This window comes from Manis pentadactyla, chromosome 8 (genome assembly GCF_030020395.1).
Source record: "Manis pentadactyla isolate mManPen7 chromosome 8, mManPen7.hap1, whole genome shotgun sequence".
NCBI classification, from domain to species: Eukaryota; Metazoa; Chordata; class Mammalia; order Pholidota; family Manidae; genus Manis; species Manis pentadactyla.
The window spans coordinates 108,719,486-108,732,590 of NC_080026.1; the positions used below are offsets into that span (position 1 = coordinate 108,719,486).

The 13,105-nt window shown below is 51.8% G+C and overlaps 1 protein-coding gene across 5 annotated transcripts in view; it reads right to left on the bottom strand.

Annotated features, from left to right (window-relative positions):
• CRTAC1 (cartilage acidic protein 1) overlaps positions 1-13,105 on the bottom strand; it is a 155,885-nt gene that overhangs the window by 28,207 nt on the left and 114,573 nt on the right. For 4 of the 5 annotated variants that reach the window (XM_036886496.2, XM_036886492.2, XM_036886491.2 and 1 more), the window contains 3 exons: positions 9,700-9,834; positions 6,328-6,473; positions 3,339-3,475 (listed from right to left, as the gene is read on the bottom strand). In XM_036886496.2, the coding sequence (XP_036742391.2) occupies positions 3,339-3,475; positions 6,328-6,473; positions 9,700-9,834 (418 nt within the window). The remainder of the gene's footprint in view (positions 1-3,338; positions 3,476-6,327; positions 6,474-9,699; positions 9,835-13,105) is intronic. The other variant, XM_036886494.2, reaches the window with a different exon arrangement.

Consider the following 13,105-nt stretch of genomic DNA (forward strand, 5'->3'; position numbering starts at 1 on the left):
GACAGCCTGGGGAAGGGTGGTTGATGGATGGAGAAGGGGCAGGGACATAGCTACCTTCAACTGACCTTCCCTTCCCTTCCAATGGCCCTGGGTTTCTGAGTTCTGGATGCTACCCAAGGTTCCAGTCCCTTTTGAATGTCCCTCCTCCAAGCCCTCCCTGATCATCTTGCTGGAAGCAATGACTTCCTGCTCTGCCTTTATCACTTTCTGCCTGTGCTAAGGCTCTGTATGAATGTCCCTTATCTCCCCAGTTAGACTGAGTGTTTTGCAGGCTTGGAACATGCATTATTCATATTTGAATTTCCCACAGCATCTAACACAGTGCCTGGCTCTCAGGAAGCTCCAAGCACATGTCTATGGGATGCATGCATGAATTCCAGAGGCAGAAGGAAGGAGAGGGGTCCCTCTGTGTTTCAGGGGTTCTATTTTGAACTCTGAATCACAGTAATATTTGCCTCAGAAAAGTCCACTGTAAAAGTTGTGCTCTTTCTCCACACTAGATTTTTGCAGCCTTGCGTACTCTGCCCTAGATGCATGGAGCAATGCTGGAGGAAGACAGAGGGCCAGGAGGGATGTGTATCCCTCTTCCTCCAATACTGCAGGTGGCTGTTATCTGCCCAAATCAGAGTCACTGGAGGGCTGTGATGCAGCCAGTGCTTTCAGGAGGGGGCCGGGTCCCCTGAGCTGGAGCTATGTGGCCAGATGGCATAGTGTTGTCAGAACTGCAGAGTGTTAGCAGGGTTGAGCAGGTGTCCCGGGAGACGTCCTCTGTCCACATGGGACACCTGAGTTGAGCACATCCATGTGTACAGCCTGGGCAGTGGGCAGTGTGCCTGGTTGCACATGGGCATGTGCTCACCTGCTGGCGGTGCGAGCCTCTAGCCTGCTAACCCTGTAGTCCACTTGTGTCCTGAAGACTCTGCCACAGCTGGGCACAGACATCCCTTGGTTCACATGACAATGCAGTTAAGGGTTCCTAAGGACACAGCCCAGCAATTCCATTGCATTATGTATTTGCTCAACAAATTATTCTACAGTGACTTCTGTGTGCCAGGTGCAGCGTGGGAGCCTGTGGCTATGGTGTGCATCAGGAAGGATGGAGCTCAGGGTCCATGGTGGCAGGGAATGTCATGCAGAGATTCCTTCTCATGAAGGCCGATGGGAGAGTGGGGACTAGGGGCATGTGGAGCTGGGCAAGCTCACCCATATTTGGGTAATCAGGCCAACTGAGACTAGAAGGTTATGTGAGCATGTGTCCCTCTGAGGAAGAGGGAGGGGTGAGGGGCAAGCATGGGAGCACGAGGGGCCAGGCCTGGTACAGTCCAGAACTGAAAGAAGCTGGGGGTGTCTGGTGCTTAGTTGTAAACAGAGAAGTGGAGTGGCCAGGTTGGGGACAAAGCCAGGCAGTGTGGGATGTATCAAAGACAGGGCGATGGGTCCTTCTAAAAGGTGGAAGAGAGCTGTGGCTGAATTTGCATTTTCAAGCTTGCTCTGCGGGACTAGATGCAGGGATCGTTTCTGGAGGAGCAGGAAACCCCTGGATAGAAACCCGGAATGGTGTTGGGGTAGGGAGATAAGAATGCATCAGAGGCATGTTTCAGCGTATCAGTGGTGTGACCAGACGCACCCCAGCTGGGAGAGCCTGTTTATGCCTGTTGTCTGCCATTATTAATTACACTCTCATTAAGCATCCAGTTTGGGCGATGAATTCCCTGGTTGCCTACACATCACTGAAGGCCTTGCAGGCTCAGGCACACTGACGCTGAGGCCCCAGTGCCTCCTACAAAGAGCCCACTGCATTCCATTCAGTGACAGGGACAGGTAGGGGTTGAACTTCCAGAGTCACCAGCTGAGTGGCAGCCCCAGCTGGAGCCCCTCACGCCCTCCACTGTGTGCTCAGGGCCCAGCCATCTGCCATGGGGACTTGGGGCACAGCCACATATCTGGGAAGTGGCTTCCATTGCTGCTATGTGGAAGTGAACACATTAAACCACAGGGCGACTAGTCCACGACAGCCCTGGGCCAGCCAAAGGGAGGCTGGGAGGTTTGAGAGAGGCTGGGCAGGCAGGCAGACAGGGGGGTGCTTGGTTTCTTGGGCCACTGAGACAAGAGCACTAGAACCCTTGGTGTCAGGGGCCCTGGCAAGTGACACTTTATTAGCCAGAGAAGGAAAGCAGTGTCTCTGTTAACGAGCAATTGATCTTCTGCAATTAATCTGGAAGTTGTGAATAAGCTTTTTGCAAGGCACCTAATTAGTAAATCTGGTGCCTTTGGGGGGTGATTACATTCAGTCAGGATTGATGCTTTGTTAATAATTATATTTTAAAACACACTTAGTCACAGCTCTCGCCTTTTATTGGTAGCTGGGGCCTCCTGGGGGAGGCAGTGGGGGCTTTGGGGAGCCAAGCAGCCAATCTGGCCCTTTTCCTGAACCCAAGGCCCTGAGCCCACCCTCCCCTCCCTACTTGGTCCTGAGCCCACTTAGCATGTTTTAGGCCAGGAACAGGGCTGTCTCAGGCCACCTGGGTCCTGAGGTTTGTTCCCAAACAGCAGTTCTCAAACTTTAGTGCCATGAGGATCACATGATGCCTGGGGCACTTGTTAAATGTACAGATTCCTGGGCCCCACCCTGAGATTCTGACGCAGGAGATCCAGGTGGGGCCTGGGATTCTGTACTTTAAATAGCAATCCAGGTGATTGTGATGCCCAAGGTCTCCCCTCTTAGAGATGCGTTGCCATAGAAAGTCTAACCCTTCCTCCCTAGATGCCATGCTTGGATGCTTGCAGATTCCTTCCATTCCGCAGCTCCCTTTTTCCTCATCTACCATTAATTGTCCCAGCCAGGATTTTGCAAAGGATGTTTTGCAGAGTACCAATCCCAAGAGAAAAATCTTGGAAGACAGTGTCCTGTGATCAGATATATTTGGAATACAATATCCACCTTTTGGAAAGTAAAAGCTCTCATGTCATGTTGAAGGCTCTGAGAAGTCCTGCAGTCAATAAACCTGCCTGCCTTTGGTTAACCCTGGTGTACCCAAACAGATTTGACTCTGTAACCCCTTTTGTTGTAGTGTGGATCTCTCTGCTGTAGAGCCTAGCTTCCAGGCACAGTGTGGCCCATTCCCCCCTCCAGCAGCAGGAGACCAGCTTCCTGCCCAGGAATTTGCCCTCCATCCCTGCAGCCTCTTACTCAAACCTTGTCCTTCCCTTCTCTCTACTTCATCAGGGGCACCTTTCTCCACCTTAGCCCTTGGAACTCCCCTTCTGAGTCCTACACTCTGCACTCGGACTCCCGGTTGCCAAAGGTGAGCAGCCAAGGGCCAGGCTGAAGCGTCTACCGGAAGAGGCGGTTGGCAGAGGAGCTGCGGTGGGCGAAGTTGTTGAAGAAGATTTCCAGCTCCTGATCATTGTCAAAGTCGGCAGCGATGACTGTGCGGACAGGAGAGGGCATGGAAAACTTGGGTGAGGCGATGTCCTGGGAGGAGACAGGGCTTCAGGTCAGTGGACAGATGCATGGGACAGTGGTAGCGGGCCAAAGGCCTACTCCCCCACTGGGTGTGTTTGTGTAGGTGCGATCCAAGGTAAAAGACAGCTGTCCAAACACTTCCTCTCTTACCTCCCCAGGAAGGGATGTGGGGTGGCTGTATGTAGGACCACATGCACCTCAGGCTGCTTGGAAATGAACAAGGAGGTAAGAGGAACAGTCCACCACCAGTGAAGCACCTTGCTGTTCCCTAGTCAGGATCACACTTAGCCCTCCCATCAGTCACCTGAAGCAGGGCAGGTATTAGCATTCCCATTTTACAGGTGAGGTAACTGGTCCTGGCGAGGAGGGGAATTGCCCATAGGCACAGCCAGTGAGTGGGGCTGTAGCCAGGGCTTCTGCTCCAGGTGCCATGCCTTTCCTCCTCCGCAGTGAGGCAGAACCTGGCGGACACTGGGGAGTGCTGTGCATTTGAATCCAGGCTTCTCTGCTGACTAGCTGTGTGATCTCAGGCAAGTTAGCTAACCCCTCAGATCTCACTTTCCTCATCAGTAACTTGGGGATAGTAGTAACGGCCCAGCTTGTGAGGACGGCATGTGAATTTCTTGGCACAGAGTGGGCATGACAGATCACTGGCAATCTGTCCTAGCCTTGCCCCTGTGATCAGCCTCCCGGAAGGTGGCACAGGTGGCTGTTAGCTGTGTTTTTGCTGCCTCTACTGTCTTATGTTGTTTTCTGGGAGCCTTTTGATTTTTTCTGAGATATTTGCTTTGGGGAGCTATAGTGTCAGGCATATCTCTCCAGGACTCATGGGGAGACCCCAGATTCAGAAAAGCCCAGCTTGGACCCCAAAGTGCTGACAGGGCCTTGGTGGATCTGGCAAAGGGTCCCAGGTGTGGGACTTGCTTTTGAAACAGAAGAAGAACCTTTCATTTCTGAGCAGAATATCCTTTATAGATGGTTTTGTCCCTTAAAGATCCTGGCAGCCTGTCTGAATCGCAGGCCCACGTGGCGAGGGCTGGGAAGGGCACAGTAGTGTTTGAGCCTATTGCCCCTCTGCCTCTTGCTACAGACCTTCTCTGTTGGCTGCAGGAATGAGCCAGCCTGGGACAGCTGGCAAAGTGCCTGTTCTGGGGAGGCCGAGGAGGTGACTGTCCCCATCAGGGCAGTTAGGAGTCTGATTAAGAGCTTGGCCAGCTGGCCAGGGTGGGCTGAACAGGGCCTTAAGAGCTGGAGAACAAAGAGACCTCAGGATCTCTAACTCGTTATTATTCTATTGATCCTATAAAAATGGAAACCTACATAGCCCTCTTGGGGTCGCCCCACTGGACGCCTGGGCTTCTGAGATAATGTATGTAAAGCGCTTAGCACAGTTCCTGGCACATGGAAGGCACCTGACAAATGGGGTGTCTATTACTATTATTGTTGCTCCCGTGAGCTCTGGGAAGGGGCCATACAAAGGGCTAGTAGGGTTCCTCAACCACAGCGCATCGCCTTTTGGGACTGGCTCATTCTTTGCTGTGGGGCTGTCCTGTGCACTGTATAGCATTTAGCAGCATTCTACCCACTAGATGCCAGAAACACTCGCTATTCCATTTGTCCCAGTTATTGTCAAATGTCCTGGGGTGGGAAGAATCACCCAATTGAGAACCTGGGTTACAATAAAAGACTGAATGAAGATAAAAATCATCCAGGATCCCAGGACCAACTGCCTGAGCCCAGGAAATACCTCCTCCCTTCCCAGAGAGCCTGGGTCTGGGTCTCAAGCTTCTGCAAGGAGAGAGCGACTAGGCTTGAGTACCGCCAGTGGCTGCCCACTGGGGAGGGAGCCTGTGGCAGTCACCCAGACATAAGGTCCCTGGAGACTCCCCTGGGACCATCAAGCCTCAGAGAAATGCTGGAACCTTCTCACTCCTGCAGGGATTTTTGGTAAGATCTAGGTACTTCCAGAATAATCCTGACTCCCTGAGATTGGCTTCAACCACCCCATGCCCTCCATAGCCCTCCCTGAGAAAGCCACAAACTCAAGCTGAGGCACCTCTATTACTGTCAGCAAACAGCCCCTTTGACAGATTCTTGGTATCACAGTTTATTGCCAGCTCAGGGAGGGGACACAGGGAGGAGTTTGGGGTCCCTTTGCCTACCATCTGGCATTTGTCCTTAGGGGACAGTTATTGGGAGCTCTGTGGCCCCAACCTTATCCCTCTCCTGCACTGGCACCCTTGGCCTGAACCTCAATTTGAAAAGCTCAGACCGGGACTGTAGATGAGGTTTTCTAAGAGCCACCTAGACAAACACCCCTGAACCAGAGATTGAGGTCCACGTCAGAGGGCTTCCTCTGCCCTGTTCCCACCCACCTTGGAGCCTGCTGTTCTTCCTCTGCCAGTGGCTCTCTCTGTCCCTTTCTGGTCACCTGTGTTCACAGAGCATCTCTCTCAGTGCCTGTGGTGACCTGGTAGTTTTCAGCAAATACTTGCTGAATGAATGAAGAGACATAAATAATTTGACAGAAGGCAACTGGGGACATAACTGACAGCAGAGGAAATACTGCACCATGACAGAGAAATCCACAGTGTGCCTTGTGAGATCTGGGAAGGGAAGCTTATGTGCCCAGAGTCACCTGCTTACTCTGCCCTGCATCTGTCGGTAGAAACATTACAGCAGCCCAGCCTGGAGCCCATCTCATCCCCCAGAGGCCACCTTCTTTAGGGCACCTTTGCCCCCAGGCTCTGCAGGGCCTTAGGACCCTTCCCAGTCTGGCAGGGCGGCATCCCCAGGACATGCTGGGGCCACTCCCAGTGCTGGGTGGTGGAAGGGAGGGAGGGAGAGTGTCCCCTTCTTACCCGAAAGCGGACCTTCCCATGGGCGCTCATCTGCAGATAGAGGCGGTGGGGGCCATTCCAGTTGCCATAGACAATGTCTACTTTGCCATCACGGTTGAAGTCAGCCAGGGCAACACCTCGCCCATGCTGGTGGGGGTCATCCACACCTGGGGAGAAAGGGCAGGACCCCTCAGGGCAGATCCCCCGCGGGTTCCATGAACACTCACCTGTCAGAGCTCTGGGGAGAGCAACAAGGGAGGGCGCCCATTGCGCTGTCCCTGTCCAACTGGGGCAGGCGGGGAGACGTCTCAGAAGAGGGGTGGGAAGTGGGGCGGCCACCTGGTTGCAGCAGGAACTGGAGACTTGTCTTCAGTGTGCATCTGCCCAGCCAGCACACTATTTCCGCTCAGTGTTGGGGTAGCATGGGTTGGGGGAAGGAGGCAGGTGCAAGGTCTGGAGGATGAAAGGCCTCTCTAGCGCCCTGACTCCACCACTAGAGTACATTAAATTGATCACCACTCTTTTCTTAAACCTCTCAGTGGCTCCCCAGTACTCCTGGATCGAGTTCAAATTCCTGCCTGGGGAGCACAAGGCTCCTGCCAGCCTTATCTGGTCTTTGTCTGGTACCACTTCCCCCTTACTCATAGGCTGTGGCCACCCCATGTTCCTTTCATTCCTCAATGAGCCAAGCTCCATCCAGCTTCTGGCCCTGCGCTCTAGCTGGTCTCTCCCCTGGGATGCTCCTCCTCCCCTTTTGGTTTCCTGGCTCCTGGTTTTCTTTTGCTCTTAGCTACAAACTACCCCCGGAGGGGAGCCTTTCCTGACAACTTCCATGAGGACAGCCTCCAGACCACCCTGTTATTGGCCTTGACAACCTTCCATTCCCCTCCTCCGTTGTGCCGGTCAGAGGTAATTATGCTCCTCTGTGGTTTACTTGCTTAGAGCCTGGCTTTCCCATGAGGCCCTGTGCTCCAGGACATCAGGGACTACCTTTCTGGTCACCTGTGTTCACAGAGCATCTCTCTCAGTGCCTGTGGTGACCTGGTAGTTTTCAGCAAATACTTGCTGAATGAATGAAGAGACATAAATAATTTGACAGAAGGCAACTGGGGACATAACTGACAGCAGAGGAAATACTGCACCATGACAGAGAAATCCACAGTGTGCCTTGTGAGATCTGGGAAGGGAAGCTTATGTGCCCAGAGTCACCTGCTTACTCTGTCCCTGCATCTGTCAGTGTTCAGTGGGGCTGAGCTGATCCTCAGAGGGTAGCTTTGCCCAGAGAGATGGCCTGACTTCCTAGCTGCCCAAGGCAAACATGTTCCCTCAGGCTAAGCACAAACCTGAGGTGGATGCTGGCTTCAAATAGTCACGTTGACTCTTTCAGAGGACAAACTGCCATGGTCATCAGGTCCCCAGAGATGGCAGGTGATAGGACAATATAGTGGGGGGTGGGGATTACAGATCCCAGAGCACAGAGAACTCTTGCCAGCTACAGACTTAGAGACCCTGAGGATGGGAGCAAGGAGACGGCAGGGGTGGAGCTACGCCCTCACCCCCCAACCTTGGAGGCTGAGCATCCTCTTGGAGGACAGATGGGTAGAAGTTGGAGGGAGAGGAGGCAGTAAGACCCAGATTGGAGAAAGAAGGTTTATAAAAGAATGGGGGTAGCCTCCAACCTCTATGATTAATACCCCATTAATTCTCTGCAAAACTCCCAGCCCTAATATCAGTGGCCTTCTGTGTTGGCCCATTTCTCTCCTATCTACGAGGCACCTTGACGAGAAGCTGGTTCCCTTTCACAGGACAAATCGGTGCCAAGCTGCATTTTACAGCAGCATCTGTTTGGGTGATGAATGCCCTCTTGACATGCCTTGTTAAACCCCTGCAATCATTCTGACTTTCAATTATGGGCCTCGCACCTTTCCTTTCTCCTGATACCTTCTCCCACTCCAACTTGTTCGCGCACCTCTGCTTCCATCTCTTTAACACCTTATCAAATCCTCTAGGTTTTTTCCACCGGCACCTCCCCTCCATTTTATGATTGTTCAGCAGTGAGAAAATTTGCTGCCTGAGAATATAGCACCAAGAGGAATGAGCCGGGTGGGAGGACAGGCCAGGGGAGCTGTCCACAACTCCCCAAAGGGGAGCTTTGCCTGGGAAGAAGAGGGAAGGGTAAGAAGGGGAGCTGAGAAGCTACAAGCTGGGGGAGGGTGTTCAAAATGGGAACTCCTGAGCAGAGAGCAGGGAAGTCAGTACTTGTTAAGTCACAGAGAGTGGGTTGGCATACACTCAGGGGTTTGATGCTAGCTGTCAGCACGAGCTGGAGCTTATAGGACCTTCGATCTATGTGTCTACACCCCCACTTACCTCTCCTTCTGGAGACCAGAGCTAGTTCCTATGCTGCCAAGGAGGTGGTAAAATCATTCCATTCACTGGTGTTGGGAAGGTTCTGGGTGGGGAGAAGTGGCTGAATGGCAGGCTGATTACATCTGCAAACTTATATTAAGTGTCCATTCAGCAAAATTTACTAGGTGATCACTGCATTATAAGCACTGTGTCAGGAGTGAATAGTACAATGCCTAGTCCTTCTGGACAGATTACCATAGCAACTCATAGGCTGAGTGAGAGGGAGATGGAAGGACAGTGGGAAGGCAGAGGAGGGAGGGCCAGTCTCTGCCAGAAGGTGCAGAGAGGGCAGAAGAGGCTTTCCAGGTAGCAAGAGAGCTGAGCATTGAAGGATAAATAGAAGTTCTGCAGATAGAGGAGGAGAAGGCACATTAGGTAGAGAGAAAAGTAGGTGCAAAGGCCCTGCGGCAGATGAGGGATGAGCATAAAGGGAGGAAGGGGAGCAGAGCTTGCAGCTTGGAGAGCTATTTTGTGTGGATTTTATTCTGCTTCTTATTCATAGCTATTTGTTTATTTGTCTGTTTCCCCTTCTAGAATGTCAGTGCCTTTTGTGTGTGGGGTTGGGGGTAGGGTGGTCTTAGCCTTATTCAGGTCAGCATCTCCAGCTCTTAGCACCAGGCAGGCACTTAGCTGGGGCTCAATAAATGGTTATTGGATTGAACTGAATGTTTAAGATAAATGTGGTGAGGGGAAATGGAGAGGCTGCTTGGAAGGGAAATTGATGCTGGGAGACTCAAGCAGGGCTCAGAAGAACATGGGCCAATTCCAGTTGCTGGAAAATGGATAATGGTCAGGGGTTCCAGGCAGGCTCTGCTCCACAACAGCAGACATCTCCTATGGCCTGAGCCACAGGGCAGGTGGAATTGGAGGCAAAAAGCAGTGTTGCCCTGTGTGGTGCAGATGATGACTCACGTTCTCCCTGAGGCCTGTGGGGTCATACTGGAGCCTGGGGGCTGAGCGACAGAGGGTGGGGGCTGCACTCACCAGCTCCGGCTGCGGCGTCCACGAAGGTGCCGTCACCCTGGTTGTGGAAGAGGAAGTTGGGCCCATTTTCGTTGTCACAGAAGATATCCGAGGCACTACTGCTGAGGATGGGGCCTACGCTGACACCCCGGCCCCCTAGGAGAGGAGGAGGGCCCACAGTAAGTGGCAGAAGCAAAGCCCCATGCCTGTGGGGAGCGCGGGGCTGCCTCTGGGGCCTGTGAGAAGCTGCCACGGAGGTGCCTCAGAAAGCAGCAGGGGGAAGGGATGGTGTCTGGCTCTCTGGGTGCTTCCCTGAGCCCAGATCTGGGCTTGGAGCCCCACACACCTGTGTGAGGGCGACTGCGCTGATGATGACGTGAGGAGCAAGACAGATCACTTAGCACCAAGGGAATGACCCCACGACCCAAGGAGCACAGAGGCCCCCAGATGGAGCCTTGCCTTCCCTTCCCTTTGGCGACTGGATGACAATCCTAAAAACAGCTCTGCCTGCAGCATTTTTATCAGTCACAGATTTCCATGACAATCCCTTCTCTACTGGTCAAGACACTGGGTGTGTTCCTGTTCTAAGAACCTATAGAAATAAGTTCCAGCTATAGGTACAAAGCCACTTACTGTGCTTTGACGTAGTAAACAATTGGGAACAATGTGCATGCCCATCAGCAGTGACTGGTTGAAAGGGCTATGGCCCATCCGTGTGATGGACCGTTCTGCCGCCACTAAAAAGACCGTGAAGATCCATATGTATTAACTTGGAGGACACATTGTTAAATGAAAAAGCAATTCCCCAAGTAATGGTATTCTAGATCTTACTTTTATTTTCTAAAATAGGAAAAAAAACATGATAATTCTAAACATGTTTGTGCAAGCTTGTTCTTGAGTTTGGGGGAAAGTAGGAAAGGCCACTGTTAGCCCAGCCTACCTAATGGGGTTGGATTTGGGGATGGAAGGGGAGATTTTAGGTGGCCTTTTAAAAAAACGTCTTTTTTTTTTTTTTGGCTTGTTGCAACAAGGAATTACTTCTGTAGTTTGAAAGGAAAAAAATCCAATGAAGTATATATTTAAAAAAAAGAGAAAGAAATCAAGCCAGCTCTATATATTAGGATTTGAGGTCTCCAAGATCAAATTTGAGCTGCCCAAGTCAACAAGGCCAATCCGAAGATGTCTTGAACAAACCACCCCAATCAGTGGGTTTCAAATCCAGCCCTGAGGGCCACACCCTCAACAGTGGAAATTCTGTGCAGAAAACTGCCCAAGCAGGACCAGGACATGGATTCTAGTCTCCAGCTTGGCTTTTTAGCAGCTGCATGATCTTGGGCAATTTATGTTACCCTTTTAGGCTCAGCTTCCTCATATGGGGATAGATGACCTGCTTTTCCTATTTCAGGGTTTTTAAGAGGATCAAGTGAGGTGAGATACATGAGAGGTCATTGTGAATCCTACAGCCACGATCCTCCAGCGTTGGGTCTGGGGACCTGCTGCAGTGGTGTCAGCTGGGAGCTTGTTAGAAATGCAGAATCTCAGGCCCCTACTCAAGGAGAACCTGCCATCAAATAGGTCCCTTGCTTTATGTGCACAAGGTGGCTTGAAAAGTACAGTTCTACAGGGCTGTTCAGTGCAGTAAGAATAGTTAACAGAGCAGGCAGAAGAATTTTTCTTTTTTTTTTAGATAAGTGAGCACTCAGACCTGGGTGATGTTCAGCCAGGCCTCCCTGCCTGCCAGGCTGTGGGTGGGACAGAGGTTTCCACAAAGCGACTGCTAATTTGGGATGGAGGTTCTCTGGGTCCCCAGGCTCCTCATGTCCTCAAAGAGATGCCCCTGGGGGAAATCATGGGGCCCCTCTCATCTGTGGGAGTGGAGCCTGCCTACCAGAACTGGTGTCTGCAGCCAGGGGTACAGGGTGGGGCAAATGGCATTGTCACTCTTGTTGCTCTTATGGCTGGACTCCTTGTTAACACATTCTGGGGCCTGCTCCTTGTGGATTCCTCCAGGCAATATAATTAGTTCTCAAGGAAAGCCCAAGCCTCATGAAAATGGAGCCACTAAGCACTCCAGGGGCGTGTCAGCATGGGTTTTCCTTAGGAGAGCCACAGGGTGGGGCGCGAAGGATTTCAGATACCTTTCCTAAAGCCAGCAGGCAGGCTGCCTGGCTATAGCCTGGCTACCACTTGTGCTCATTCAAAGAGGAGCCCCTGAGTGGCTGTTGGCAGCTGTCCCTGCCAGACTCCAGCCCAGGAGCACGCTTTGGTGACAAACCCACAGCCTTGCCTGGCTCCCAGAAATTCCAGGTGGGGCTCAGGGACTTGCCACCATGCAACTCCATCCTTCCTCCCTTGTTTTGGAGTTTTCTGATTTCCTCTCTGCCTCTGGCACCTGAGCTGTGACACATTCCCTTCATTTTCTACAAAGCAAGTTATTTCCCTCTTGAACAAATTTCTAAATCTTTCTAATTAACTAATTGGGTTGGGTTGAAGCCTTGCACCATTTGTAACCTGTAATTATTAGAAAATTGCCATGGTAACCACACTACTAATTAGTGACAATTTATTGCCATGGCAACCGGACCATAACAGAGATGTTACCCACAACTCCTTGGCAAGTTCACCGCACAGTTGGGGAGTAGGTGAGTCGACAGTTGGGGGAGGGCAGCCTCTAGGGCATCGGCGCCAGCAGCCTCCAGATGGAGCACCAAACGGGGTCTGAAGCAGGGGCAGCCAGGTGTCTGCACCCCTCACTGTTGCTGCAGAGGAAACTCTACTCCTGGGTCGATCATGTAAGTCCTCTTCAAACCAATAAAATCCATCCATCCTAGTGTAGCCTGACTCTCGTTCCCTGCCTGGCCAATGGCAGAGGCCCCTTACTCAGCAAGTATCTTCTACCTGGACCTTTCTGTCTCCCCCAGCTCTTCTTTCTCCTCTGTCACACCCACTCTGTCCTCCCCTTCCTAAGGTTCGGGGCACACCTATGGGGCTAACCAGGGGGCAGTTAGGAGCATCTTTATTTAGCCTTGGAGAATGATGTCCCTATAGGGAATTGAACTCCACTTTACATCAATTAATTCTTTTATACTTGAGGCCAGCACCTCTTGGGGGCAAGCAGTTCCCCAGTTGGGGCTGGAGAGGCAGCACTGATGGTGGGAAAGACCGGGGATCAGAAAGTACAAACTGTGTGACCGTGGGCATGGCACTGAACCTTTCTGGACATCTGTTACCTATAACTTGAGACTGATCATGATGATAGATTCTTCTCAGGGCTGTCATAAGTATTAAGTGAGCTGGTTTTTGGAAGTTACCTTGGAAAATGTCAGGAGCCACAGTCATTAGCGGGGACTACTTCCCTCCTGCTGGGTAAATAATATCCCTTTATTTTCCCAGCACTTTCAAGCTTCAAAGGGCTCCTTGTTCTGCT